Source organism: Tachysurus fulvidraco, chromosome 12 (assembly GCF_022655615.1).
Source record: "Tachysurus fulvidraco isolate hzauxx_2018 chromosome 12, HZAU_PFXX_2.0, whole genome shotgun sequence".
Lineage (NCBI taxonomy): Eukaryota > Metazoa > Chordata > Actinopteri > Siluriformes > Bagridae > Tachysurus > Tachysurus fulvidraco.
This window is the reverse complement of record NC_062529.1, coordinates 13,970,077-13,985,076: the sequence shown is the minus strand read 5'-3', so window position 1 is coordinate 13,985,076 and position 15,000 is coordinate 13,970,077. Positions and strand designations below refer to the sequence as shown.

Below are 15,000 nucleotides of genomic sequence, written 5' to 3'. Positions count from 1 at the left end.
ACAATTCCACAAACTCATAAGCACTGCATAGAGTCATACAGACAATGTGGTTCTGCTCTTGATATTGATATAACTGTAGGACTCGCTAATCGCTCAAACGTACTAAGTGTGTGTGTGTCTAAAGAACAAACAGGACATTATAAAAAGCCAATGTATTTACATAGCCATCACACTTCTGGCCGTACTGTTCACATTACTCCACACTGTGCAGCTGTGGATGTGTTTTCTCACATTGCAATCTGCTTCCTACTGATTTTTTGCTTTTTCCTCTATTCATTATTTTCATTCCCTCACTCCCTCCTATCAGGGCTCTCTGTGACAGGAGCCATCTGGCCTGGCAAAGACAGAGAGCACAGGACCAGCCCTGAACAAGCACAAGCACGAACGTTTGTGTGCATTCTCTCTCTCTCTCACACACACACACACACACACACACACACACACACACACACACACACACACACACACACACACACACACACACACACACACACACACACACACACACACACACACACAGCTGGGCCTTGTTACCACTCAACACAGAAAGCTGTTATGTGGAGGCATCAGTCCAGAACGTCTGAAGTAGAGTTAGAACAATAAGTGGAGCGCGCGCACACACACACGCACACACACAGATTACTATATGGAGCAAAGGACAAAAACAATTAATAGTGTATTCAAAACTTTGGAAAGGGGGAGTCAATAATGTTTAGTGGACGTGGAAAATCCCAGAAAGAAAATCTGCTCACACATCCTTCACCTTCAGCAGAAACTGCCCAATCTCACTATTCCTTTGCCTCATGAGACAACCATGTGACTGCCAAATTGGATCCTGAGCAACTTTCAGTGGCCTAGTTGTTCTGTACCAAAAAAAAAACAAGTTAGTGACAGGGGTCTCAGAAGCAGAATTGTGAAGACATCGGTTTACCTAGGATTAGTCAGCTAAATGATTTTTATTATTCATTTTGAATAATTTCTACACATTAAAGGTTATTTCATGTACTATTTGGGAACAGCTGTATATAAGGCCTTTTATTGGATGCCTACATTTAACTGTTAAAACATTATAAAATATTTTCTATATGACCTATGTAGGTTTAACATCATAACATTATCAGATTAGAGCAAACAGCCCAAATGTCTGTCGCTACGTGAGGAATCTGCATTCTGCACATACTGTAGTGTCAGCTCCACCTTCTTAGGTGGAGTGTAACTCAATCTCCATGACACCATGACATTTTCTTACTATAAATAATTCACATCACCTGCTTGCCTGCACATATACAAAAATCATGCACACACACACACAATCACACGCTATAATGGATAACACTTCATCTGTCCCTCTTCATGTCTGGTCACAGGGAGATACGGGTTTGATTTTCGAGCATTACGAACTCATGGTTTTCCTACAGCAAGCACAATTTTCAGATGGAAATTATATTCTGTTCATGCAGTTGGATTAAGTACTGTGACCCACCTTCCCCATTGAGCCCAACCCTGCACAGATGGCTACTTGGATTTTATGACTGTAATCCCTCTTCTCTTGACTCTTTTTCCCCTTAGCTATAGTTCCAAAACCACAATAATGGAGGAGCACATGAAGTTGAACATATGGTCACTGCATTTAGTCTTGCTGAGTTACTTGCCATTTACTTCAATGTTTTCTTGTCATCTCCACCCTCTTTTCCTCTAGGTATTTAGTTTCAACTCCTCTGTATCTATAAAAATATTACTCTAAAGACTTTAAATTCCCTTTCAGTTTTCCAGCTTAGACGTGCATAGGCAATGAGCACATTAAAGAGAGCTGTGAATCTCTATGCATTCTTCTGGCTTCAGAACATGAAGGAAGGTGGTGGTGTTATATGACGGTTATATGGTGGTGTTATATGGTGTTATAAGTACAAAGCACAACATCTTATGGAGAGGCATAAAGAAATGACATTCCTTTGACAAGACAAATTATCACCAAAGAAAGAGCTGCACATTTAAAGTGCCAAATTCATGACTATAGGCAAACAGAACAAATTACACTCAACTTCTAAACACTCACGTCTACATTTACACTTCTAAATCTAAACAGAAGTTCTATCATATATCATATAAACATTCACTCAAAGTCATAGTATCAAAATAATCAAAATAATCAAAAACTAACACCATAACTGTACTTGGTTATATGAAGTGAAAGTTTCTATCCTTCATGCACTGCAGACTTGACAATTTTGCTTAAATGCTTAAACACAGAAACGGAATGTTTAAAACTGATCATTTTATGGATCGATATCATAATTTGTGCTTCAGAAAAAAATCCTATACCAAAAATGATATTTAAAAGAAGAATAAAATGTTTCAGCATTTCAGTAACAACAATCTTCATGCCATCCCAAGAACATGCATGCATCCCTACCAACAACTAAACGTACACCCTAGGTAACATTTGTGCATGTTCTGACCACTACCTCCATTGCTATGGCACCATAATCCGATTTTGCTGCTTGTGTTCTTGCTCTTATACAGTCAATAAAACAGTTACTGCCACACCAGGAAGCAATTTATGGAACAGAAGCTACCATTTCAAGAGGGTTTACCAAATTACATTTTGTTAACTAGAAAAACATGAAACATGAGGACTTCGGAATGACCAATTTGTCTTTCAAAGATACATGAGGGATTTACTCCAAGACAAAAAACACATATATTGTCTGGAATCCAATATGGCCTAAATAAAGCTATCAAAACAACAGAAAGATATATACATTACATTAGATGAAAGTCATTACAAAGTCATTAAATGATGATGAACCTAAAGAATGTAAAGATAGGTCTAAAATGAGAGAATCGTGTCAGCCTGATATTAACTATATAAATGAATGCTGTAAAGAAGGAGAAGACTTAAGACATGGAAATGCTTCTCATTACAACTTGGAGAAAAAAGCTACAAATAAGCTTAATTTACATGCAGCAACAGACGGTATCTGGCAACCACGTAAATAATTATGAGAGAAAGGGCAATCACATGAAATATGTCATTTCACATGTGGATGTAAAATGCATCATGATTATTTATCGTGTATTCCTACATAATCCCAGCAGGTCATCAATAACCAATGTTTCAAATTAATTTTAGAGTATGTCTCTCTCCTGACATTCATTCATTAGGCTCTCTAATAATATCTCCTTGTTTAGATTACAATAATCATATGATATAATGCCATGTATGACATGCCATGTAATTTCCTGCAGGGTTATAACACTGTATATCTATTCTAGCTTCAGTTAAACTGCTCTTCCTGGACACCTCCCCCAACACAGTCGTTTCACATCAGATTCATGAGCCGCAGAGCTCTATTTCATCAACAGCATGGGTGGGATTAAAGTGCTTTGAAAGGCAACTGCACTGTGATACAGAAAAAGATTACACTAGTTCAGTCACCAGTCATATATAAACCATGCAGCATACATTACTGTAAAGTAAAAATGAATAACCAACAAAGGCAGCTCTACATTATATATGTCCCTAGAAATTTGATGAGCTGTATGCTCATGGCAATTAGAGCAAAGGCTCTTATATAAATGGCCTACATTTAAATCAGTAAAAATAGAAAAAGTTTCAAACTCATTTAAGGTGTTTGAGATATAAATTTAGTGAATAAGATGAAAATGGGAATTTGATTTACTTGTATCAGGTGATGCCATGGTGGAGACAATTACAGGGGGTCCAGTGCGTCGTGAGAGCCTTTGATTTGCAAGGCAAGTATTCTGTATTGCAGCGCCTACAGGTACCAGGGCACGGTCATGAGGTGTTGCCCCAGTCTTCCGCAGTATATGGGGGCTTGGATGTGGATTGGCCACGCTTCGATCCCTCTTCAACAGCTCCATGGGCACAGTGTAGTTAGTGGAGTATGCTTTGGGGGCTTGCTGTGCTGGTGTTTGTTGTGGCATCCCATGGATAGGGGGTTGCATTTGTTGTTGCAAACCAAGGATTTGTGGTTGCACTCCAGATATGTGTGATGGAAGTGGAACTTGCTGAGACACTGCTGTCAAAGACGACATAGGTAGGCCAGCCTGAGTACTGTAAGCAGACAGTGAACGAGGTTGATGAGGCAACACCACATTATTGAAAGACACTGGTGTCCTTGTTATAGGGTATTCACTAGCCTCTAGAAGTTGCTGGGAAGGAGCACTGCTAGGTCTGCGGCCCATGACTTCGGCCATCCTGGGAAAGATGTTCTGGACTGGGGACAATGGCATATACTGGGAGTCCATACTTGGAGTCATAGGTGATTGCTGGTGCATGTATATGTCATTGCGATGGCTGAAACTGTTGGAACGTCCTCGGACCGGAGCAGTTTGGTGCTGAGGGATGTCCAGAGGACGCTTACAGCTGACCGCCACACGAGATAGCACACGTGCCTGCCCCAAGTTGGGTGCAACAGAGTGAACATCATTTTGTTCCAGAACAGCTAACATTGCAGGGGAATCAAAACCCTGCTGTAGTAGAGAGGTTATAGTTGTCTCAGACAAACCTTCATTGCGTAAAAATGCCAGAAACTCTGAGTCAGTTGTCTTCATTTGGTCCACAGTAGCCAGTGAGTTTTGAGCTGTCGTAGGCGGAGGAGCAGGTTGAGCGGGAAGCTGTGGACGACCCTGAGCAGGGATTGCATCTGTGACTGAAGTCATTGAGGCAGAAGCTGGCAATGAAAGGTTAGGATCATACACATGATTTGGTGGTGCCACAGGTTGCCCCTGCTGAACAGACTGTGCAGGCTGTGTTTGTTGCATAAGTGGCATTTGCTGGATCGGTTGTGTTTGCTGTTGTTGTTGAACTGGCTGTATTTGCTGTGGGTTTTGAATGGGCTGCTCTTGCTGAACTGGCAGAAACTGCTGTGGTTGGTGGAATGAGTGAACTTGTTGCATCTGCTGGTGTAACATTTGCTGAGCTGGTTCCTGTTTTTTTTGTTGGGCCTGTTGCTGCTGTCCTATAACACATGGTGAAGGGCTTTCCTGCCGCATAACCGTACCTTGAGAAGATGGATCTATAACTAGGCAGGTGGCTGCAGGCTGACTTGTATCCACAGGCCGCCCATTAAGATCATTGTACACTGAATTTCCAAGAAGAGAGGAAGGTGCCTTAGCCCCATATCGAGAAGTATTTGACTCAGTGGCATAGCGAGCAGGAGATGGTACACGGCTTGCTATGTGCTGGCCTTCTGGCATCATTTTGGCTACTGGTGTGGTAGGTGGAGGGCCAGAGAGGCATAGTTCCCGGTAAATGCGAGCAGGAGGTGGAGGAGGTGGTGCTGGAATCGGGGCAGGCACACTAGACCTCCCAGATTGGGTCTGATTCCAATTTGGTTGAGTTGCTCCAATCATACCGTAATGAGCAGCTGACCGGTTAAGTGGCATTTGTTCTCCACGAAAGAAGCCGTCAGGTGTCCTGGAAAACACTGAAGGATCTTGCTGGTAAGGATCCAGTGGAGTTAGAGAACTACGATGGGTCATAGGTGGACGGTCATAATGACTGTTCAACTCAGGAACAGAATTCTTCCTCATGCTGCAGAGATCTGGTCGATCCACATAATTATGATTATACAGTGACACCTGGTAATGGTATGGCTCCAGTTTCATATCCATGTCAGATGGGCGCACACTAGTAGGTGGTCCATACAAACCCCCAGCATCCCCTCCAAAGGAGTTCCGTCGGTCAGCTGTCCTGTTCTGCTGCTCATACATATTCTCACTGCGTTCCCACTGACCTTCATTCCCACCCAGCACATCCCAGCTCTGGGAACGGCCAATCGGCAACTGCTTGCTAGAGACCAACATCAGCACCAAGACTATTCTCTCCAAGAGAAAAATGTGCTGTAAGAGTAGTGGATTAAAGAAAAGGTGCTGCGAGAGGGTCCTTTCTCATATGAGTTCCAACTGTAATATCTGTCTCTCCTCTCCTTTAGGGTTTTGATTTCAAATAGCTCCTCTTGGTAGGTGACAGCTAAATAATTAATCCAGTGCTGTTGGCAATGCGAAACAGAAAGAGGATACCAAATGCGCTCTCTCACACACCAGCTGTAGGCGAAGGCAACCTTGCTACTCCATTGTGAAAATGCAAAACGACAACCATGAACTGATGAATACCAATGAAGGGGTGGCGCATAGTAGGCAGGGATTTTTGTTAATCCAGAAGAGCTGATCTGCTTCTACTCTGAGACATTTCACTTACTCTGATTGCTATGAGGGATTATGGACTAAATTAAGCCTGGGTAAATCCATTGCTGTAATGGCACATACACACAAATACATACCAATTCAATGGACTATTTTTACTTACAGAGAGATTAAACACATTCATGACAATGAATGTTGATGTAAATGATATCACCCTTAACAAGAGAACACACCTACCTGTGGTTGATAGTTGAGAAACTCTGGTGTTACTGAGTCTCTGTCCAGTGCGTTTTAAAAAGGATGGCTTTCTCAGAACCCCAAAGGGCTGGACAAAGAGGCTGTCCAATGGAATAAATACAAACCTAATGCTTTACTGTTAAGTCATACAGTGCCCTCAGAAAGATCAAATCCTGACTGAACGGTAATCCGGGGACTAGTCGAACACTATTCGCTAACAAGTGCAAAGACCTGACATGACTCAACAACTCATCTGTGTGCTCATCTGTGTGACAAAAATACAGCACATTTAAGTCACCGTTAAAGCACTATTAAAGCAAAACTGTGCACATGCAATATCTATGCAAATTAAATTCATATTAACTGAAACTACTACAAATAAAGGTATTACAAATGCAGCTATAGTACTCATTCCTGTTTATATCAGTGCCTTGACACAAAAGTGGCCTTGTTCATCAAAAACTAATATATTTTACTGAAATGTTCATTGTTTACTATATGATCTATTGTTCTACTCATGTTAGAAGTAAACCCTTTACAATTTTCTGTATTCTTGCATAAATCTGACCTGAAATGGGTTCAGCTCATCCTAAATAAAAAGAACCCAATTAAGCAAATAATGTAAAACCATTATAGTTTTTACATTTAGTATAAATTAAGCAAAATATTCCAACATTATATACCTTTGTCTCAAAAAGTAAGGAAATGAAAGTCATCTGTTTCAATCAAGGGAATGGAAACAGGGGTAGTTTAGAAGGAGCTTGCATGTTTCAAGAACATAAACTTAGCTCTTTACTGTCAGAATTGATCGTAATTGAAGGATTAAAGGTCTATGATGGGTCAAGATGGATTATCTTTTCATATTGTGCGTGTCTGTGAGGTTAAGCACACACAAAAACACACATACACACAGACAATTACGTAACTGCAAGACTATGTGGCTTTACCCTAAAGAACCTTTAACAATTACTCATAATCTATTCACCAAAAGGCGTCTTGCTCATCATCTTAATTTCCATTCCAGACTTTCCTTTCCTCTCACTAAACCACTTTCATACATTGCCAAATAAGAGTATTGATCCTGCGTGAATATAACTACATTGCCAGAGAGGAAGAAGCACTAGACAGCACTTAACACTCAATCAATCATCCATGGATTATCATCTTAAACATGATAAAAAGCAGACCAATAAAAATATTCTCTATGTTCAAGTACAGTCCACATTTAGAATAAACTATACTCATATTTAATAAACAAACCAGAACTGTGTCTTCGTGCTGTATAAAGCACACTGCTGAGTTAATCGTCTCTCCATTCATTTTTTTCTTAGGCCTGGCCTCTTTGGCAACCGCAACCCCCTCTGGGTCCCTTTGCCACAGTCAAAAGAAGATGAGATCACTTTCCATTGTAATTAGGCACAAAAGTAAGAATTTGTTTTCGTAGGAAGTCTGCATTCAATCTGCTGTTCTTCTTCTCTGCATGCTATGGTGGTAACAGATTTTTACCCTATGGTGTACAGAATAGGTACTTATATTAGCAAAATTACATCCTGACTACTCTGCGTGAAAACTGTGCCTGTTAATGGAGCAGATTTAACATGTATGACTTACTGGTGTATCTTACATGTTTACATTTCTAAACATAATTAATCTCACTGGATTTTGTTCTCCATTCCTGGAACAAACTTTAGGCCTCTGGAGGCACTTTTCTGAACTAGAGGCTTAATTGTTCTGTGCACAGAGAGGGAAAAAAAAAAACATTCTGCCTAGTCAGACCTAATCCAGTACTCACACAGAGGGAGGATCAGTGGTCAAGTCTACTGTTTATAGGTTCATAAAACCAGGCATTTAAAATGTGCCAAACCATTATACTGTTTCACAGGCACATGGAAAGTATTCCTTAAGTTTGTGTGAATGTGCCATGTGGGTACAATTCTACCAGGTTACTATAATTAGAATAGTAGAAAAGCTTTCAAAAAGATTCATGGTGTTTCACCCATCCTACTAAAATTCCCCCATACCCACACTGGTAAGTGGTATCAATAAGTGCAATGAAACATATGGAAAAAAATACTGATAAAAATGAATCTCTAAAACTTACCTTCACAGATTCTGTCGAGCCGTTGGCGTTTTACTATGTGTTTGTCAAGCAAAGCCATTGCAGTGCTGCAGCCTCCTCGTCTCGGCTAGCTGTACACCGGGCTAAGCCACAAAACACTAGTGTCCCCTCACCCCTTGCAGGGCATGCCGTCACCTCACACCTGCATGCACACGCACATACCCGCACACACACGCACACACACACACAGTTTCATTCAAAAGATAACCTCAATTCTTACAAAAGTCTACTTAGTGGTTTCATTAACGTTAACCAATAGGACAGGTCGTATTGTGTGTTGCAATAATAAAATACTGCCACAAGAGGGAGCCCAATTATCTCCCAATTCAAGCAAACAATTTGGGGTCAATAAAAACACTAAAAACAACCCAAATCCAAACACAACACACACTCAAACACTCTAGTTATTACAGCCACTGCTAGGATGCAAATATTGCTTGACCTCCTTAGCATTTTGCCAAACTTTCACTCAAAAACACACCACTTCTGTGATTAAAGTCTCCGCTCCATTCAGGCTGACCGAGAGTGATCACATCATGAGCCACACATGTACTTCCTTGTACAAAACCAATTCTTCAATAGCCTCAGGTCCAGCCATTACACTAGAGGCTGAATATCAGTCATTCAGAGCACAGAGTCCAGGCATTCAGGGAGGCCTAATGGAGCCTTTTATCACAACTCTTCTGTCATCAACATATTCTTTTAAATCCCCAGCTCTCCTTTTACATGCTCACCATATTTCAAATCAGTGAGTGTAAACTCAACAGCCTCAAAATTACACTATTTTGAGTTTGACTGCTTTACTACCAGAGTGTGATACAAACCAGCAGCACATGAAAGACACAAACAACCTTTCTTCACTCATGCCTTTAGATTTTGATTTATATGCAAATAATAAAAAGAAGGTGCAGCGTTCACCACAGTATTCTGTCACAGTTTAAAACCGGTACGAATTAGAACCTTTGGAATGAACACACACACACACACACACACACACACACACACACACACACACACACACACACACACACACACACACACACACACACACACACACACACACACACACACACACACGTCTCAACAGTGGATACTTGTACAGTCATTTTGATACACTGTTGTTTATAACAAGTAAAACGCGCAAATGCTTTCCCTAAGGAAATTTTGGTTCTGAAATGTTTAAATAAAACATGACACTGTTAGCAAACTATTTCACAGCTAAAATCACAGGAAGAAATTATTCTTTATTGAGCTCATCACACCTCATGCAAAAGAGTTCACAAACTTTATTGCAAGCGTCAGTGTTTTCACAACACCCCAATTTAACTAACCATTAACAATTTTCGGGCCTTTTGCAGCAGTTTAACACCAGAGTGATATCAGAAGATGTTCTGATCATTTCTGACAAAGCACACAGTCAAGAAAAACCCTTAATAACCAGACGTTTACAAGCACCTTATAATATTTATGAGCATTTTCTCCCTCTGTGCAGTTTGAAAGTCTGTGAGTGTTTGAGTGAGGTTCGAGGTTCACACAAACACTGCATGAAGCAGTGAAACTGCACGGAGCAGTTATTTTGTAGACGTAAGCTGCTGAACTGAGAGTGTTACAGCACTGCAGAAATGCAATATTCTGGATTCTCTTGCAGACCAACAAAAATAAACCATGCTAATACACCAAACATTTTAACTAATTCATTCTAAAGTACTTGAATAGTTTAGTCTTTTGCGTCAGCTCCGTGTCCGTCATGCTCGTGATTTCTATGCTTCGTTGTAGCCAAATTTTTAATGAGTTGTTTGGAAACTGTTGCGGCTGTTTACAGAGATGCTGAAGTGTGATGTTTGGAGAGGATGGCTTTAAAGGAAAATATTATTAATGTCGTTTATATAGCCCACAGAGGTGGCAGCAATAGCTTTTCAGGAGACACAAAGAGGTCACCTGTATCCACTTCAAAGCTGCGTCTGGGTTTTAAAGTGCTCTCTCTCACACAGCGGGTGAATTACAGCTGTCCCATTCACCAACCTGCTGCTTTGATTCATCTGCACCTGTGAGCACGCCTGTGAGAGACAATTACAGTAGGGTAGAATTTTGCGATTGAAATGTTGGAGTCTGCACCCCTTAGGCTCAGTCTTGCTGGTTTTGGAGATTTTTCATGACACCTGCATTTGAAATACAGTATCACTGATTAATCATTGGTTAACAACCTGCACCCAAAAATTATGTGCTCTTAAACTTGACATTTTACATACCTGACATTTTGAAATAGCTCTGGGTTTGGTTTTGTATTGGTGTCGTGTCTAATATGTAGATCTTTTCCTGTCATAACATTCATTCTGCTCAGTAAAACCAACACATAATAAGTCCATATTAGGGTTTTATGAGGGGCTCCTCAGGATAGCGCTGCTGATAAAACCAGCAACAGACTTATGTGTACGATAACGGGTTTTGTAGAATTTATGCAAGCTGAACCTCAGCAAAAAAAAATCCCAACAGTAAGAGAGTGTGTGTGTGTATGTGTGTGTGTGTGTGTGTGTGTGTGTGCGTGTGTGTGTGTGTGTGAGAGAGAGAGAGAGAGAGAGAGAGAGAGAGAGAGAAGCAAATTCTGAGAGGTTTGAAACATGCCAGTATTTTACTGAGGCTAATACATATTAATGTGTTTATTTCTTTAAAAAATTGACCTTTTGCTTTAATGCCTCAGGGGAACTTCAGAAAAACCTTTTTAGATAAAGCTTGAAATACTTGACCTTCCTCCCACACAATGCATTTGTCTGTCTATCAGACTGTCATTTACCACCACATGTACACACACACACACACACACACACACACACACCCCTACCTTCAATGTGCAATCAATTTAAAAAAAATCTACAACACTTTTAAGTTATATAAGCACATCACATGTTAAGCTTCTTGAGGCTACAAATTAATGAATAAAGCAAACAAAATTCACAGCTCATTACAGGAAAACTTCCACCTATGATATCAGTATGTGATTATTATTGACACATTTCTCTGTACGAAAAAGTCACTTATAGTTGATGATAAAAATTTTAAATATGTAACTACATATGACAGACTCAAAACTATGCCTGATACATTTTAAACAAAAGAGCCTTTAAGGATGGGCATCATGACAGTCCCTACAAAATCTACACTGGTGTGAAAAAGTGTTGGCCCCCTTCCTGGGGGCCTTCCACCCCCGTGTTGGTTTGGATTTTGTTTTTCCTTAATAATAAAAAGCTTAATTTCAAAACTGCATATTGTGTTATCTTTGTATTTGATAATCTGAAACATTAAAGTGCAAAAAAAAAAAGAAAAAAGAAAATTCAAGAAGGGGCCAACACTTTTTCACACCTCTGTATTTTATGTCAATTTTCTTTTTTTAATAAAACAGCACAACACAGTAAAAAAGATAATCTGACCAATTTCAAATGATGGTCTTACAAACACTGCACGTGTAGTAGATAGTGATTAAGATGAAGTCTATTTTTTTTTTTAAACAAAGCAGTATGACAACAGATGGCCCCATCCCTATGACCTCCTGGTGACATACTGAACTCATGGACATCTGCTTGCCTTTCACTCTCTAAACTAAACCACCTGCATGGTGGTTTAGAAAAAAAAATAGTTTTTCTCTATTATAGTCTCTTTATTTCCATTTCCCAAATTGTTTTAAAAGAAATGTACCGGTAATGAACCAAAGTATTGTTTCTCGATGGTTCCCCGATACTCAGTTCTTCTTTTCTTGCACAAGAGATGAAATTCTAGAGAAGTATTCTTAGCATTGCATTTCAGCATGTAGTTGAAGAGACACCCAGCTGACTGGTATGCAGAGAGTCACAGAGGAGGGGGGACTCTATAGAAACAAGACAGCTGTGACTCAAACCAGAATCTCTGGCACATTCATATATTCATACAAAGCAGGAATTTAGCCATCCGAGTCACTTCAGGCATTTTAATTAAAACATAATTTAATAGACTGACACCAGGAATAAGAGAGCACGCCATTATGAAGGCCTTGAACATCAGCCAGAAACGACATGTTGCTTATCCTGACCCTCACAGCTCCTCCTTTCTGAATGAAGCCAGCATTGAGAAGCTCCATCTGTCTCCTATATGTAAAGATCTGTTTGCTCTGACTGCTTCTCCTTCTGTGTGTGTGAGTGTGTGTGAGTGTTACAAGAGGCATTACAACTCTATAACCCCAGCCTCATCACTTCCCAAGCTCAGGGACAAAAATCAAACCTATTTAAATTTCATAGAGCCATGAATGACATTATGTTTCCTCAGGGGCCTGATGTCAAACTGTAATTCGAATCTAATTACTATTCTGAAAAGCAATATAAAAGCCATTTCATAACATTTGCACACATTATGTTACAGAATACAAGAAAAAATAATCTGTTCAAAATATGTTGAAAATAGGATCAAAATAATGAACAAGACCAGACTGGCAGGAGCATTTTAATAGAAAATTAAGGTTGGTTGAATGTATAAATGGCCAAAATATGTTACAGCAAAACTGCAGTTTCATGATTATTATCAGATATTGGAAATTTTAATCAAAATCACAGCCATGTATTTATTTTGTTTTAAAATGTATTTACAAGGAACCAGGTTTTTTTGGGGTTTTTTTTGTTCTTGTTGTTTTTACTTAGCAGACACTAAAATAGGAAATCAATTCTTTTTTTCCTTAAAATATATAATTTTTTAAAAATTAAAAAAGTAGTACTTTTAAGTCTTAACGGGTTTCTCTGGTTACCGTCTTTTTTCTGTAAACTTTATTCTGTTTACATAAAGTGAAATCAGCATACGCAGGAATAGGTTTTGGCCGATTAAAATATCCTTTAACTACATCATCTGGAAAATTCTGCAGATTTTTTTTCAGCTTTCACGTCATCCTCCTTTACCATCACCCTCTTGCTATTTTTAAAACATAGTGATCCATATTAGCAGCATATCGGGCACTCAGAGAATTTTTAATCTACTCTTCCTGCTATTTGATTCCCAGTGATTACTGCTTTGAACAAATCTTCTATATATATTCTATTATATATACAAGGGGAAAAAAAGAAAAAGTGAAAAAAAAACACAAATTAACTCAAAGGTCTAGTTTAATACAATTAATAGCATGACTTAATAGTGACTATATTAGACAGCTCAAAGTGGTTATATATTTTTCCCAATAATGTGTCAGGTTACAGTTTTAAGATGGAACATCTGTTTTGGACATGACTTGGGGAGAATAAATACATATTCCACAGAACCGTAAACTGAAATGGCTTAAACAGTCTGCTGTCATCGTAAGCCATTTTGTTTCACAAGCCATGATGTCAGATCACTAATCAGAGCAGAGTGGGTATATAAAAAGAAAAATCCAATCTCTGAAAACTCTCTTTTCAGACTGAATGTATCTAGCCCTAGTATATATTACACATGAAGAACTAAACGTGTTTGTTTTTCTGCACATCAGCAAATCATAAATATTAAAACGCCTGCTTACATTCACCTAACTAAGTGATAATTCATGTCCAATGTCCTTCGTCACATTCTGACATATGTGCTGAGACTGCGTGATATTTTAGTGCCTTGGGGAAGGTAGATCTGGGAGGTGTTTTCACATAAGACAGGGATGGGGGAGGTGAGTAAAACCAAGGTCACCTGTCACTTTACCCTAAAATGCAACTGCATGCTGAATTCTCTTCAAGCCTGTGATGTTCATCACTGCACAATTCTGCTTATGAAAGTTCAATATAGCTGGTGTTTTGGGGCTATTATTTATTCAAATTAAATTAACCTAAAACAGAACTGCTGGAACAAGCGAGAACATATTCCATTTGACATATCGTTTAATCTGTAAACCAATTTTAACATATCATTAATCTGTAAACCAACATCTAAAAGGTGTTACTGATAAATTTCTCAACACCTCTAAAATTCTCTGTAGCAAAACACTTCACGCAATCAGGCGGTCTATCACGTACCAGATCAGTGACTCAAGCGGATGCTCGCTCACTGCATTCTCTCTGAGTGAATAGAACTGAACAGGGAGCATATAATTATAACACTTTGAGGAAAAACATGGCAAAACACTGAACATGAAAATTTGCATACACTAGATCATTGTTTACACTGAGCACTGGTGTGATTTGAAATAGTTTCCAAGCAGGCCATGTTAAACAGGTATCTAATAACTGTAGACAGCAGATGTCTGAGTGAATAAGAGCTACACACACTCCCTTCTCCCCGACAAAAGCTCCTCACCAACAAAGGGCCATTTCCCTAATCACTTCCAGATATCCAGATACACACACACACACACACACACACACACACACACACACACACACACACACACTCACACACACTTTACAGTATCAGCTGACACAATCAAAAATAGTTTTAGGATTCACATAAACACAATCAAAACATGTACTTTTGCATAAGCAAAACTGATTCTTTATTGCTGT

General features: G+C 39.3%; 1 protein-coding gene across 4 annotated transcripts in view; it reads right to left on the bottom strand.

Annotated features, from left to right (window-relative positions):
* Positions 1-15,000, bottom strand: part of ctbp2a (C-terminal binding protein 2a) — a 26,514-nt gene that overhangs the window by 10,430 nt on the left and 1,084 nt on the right. For 2 of the 4 annotated variants that reach the window (XM_027172284.2, XM_027172287.2), the window contains exon 2: positions 8,510-8,669. In XM_027172284.2, coding sequence (XP_027028085.1) covers positions 8,510-8,567 — 58 coding nt within the window. In that variant the 5' untranslated portion in view covers positions 8,568-8,669. Of the gene's footprint in view, positions 1-3,683; positions 6,100-8,509; positions 8,690-15,000 lie in introns of those variants that run through there. The other 2 variants (XM_047821507.1, XM_027172280.2) reach the window with 2 other exon arrangements.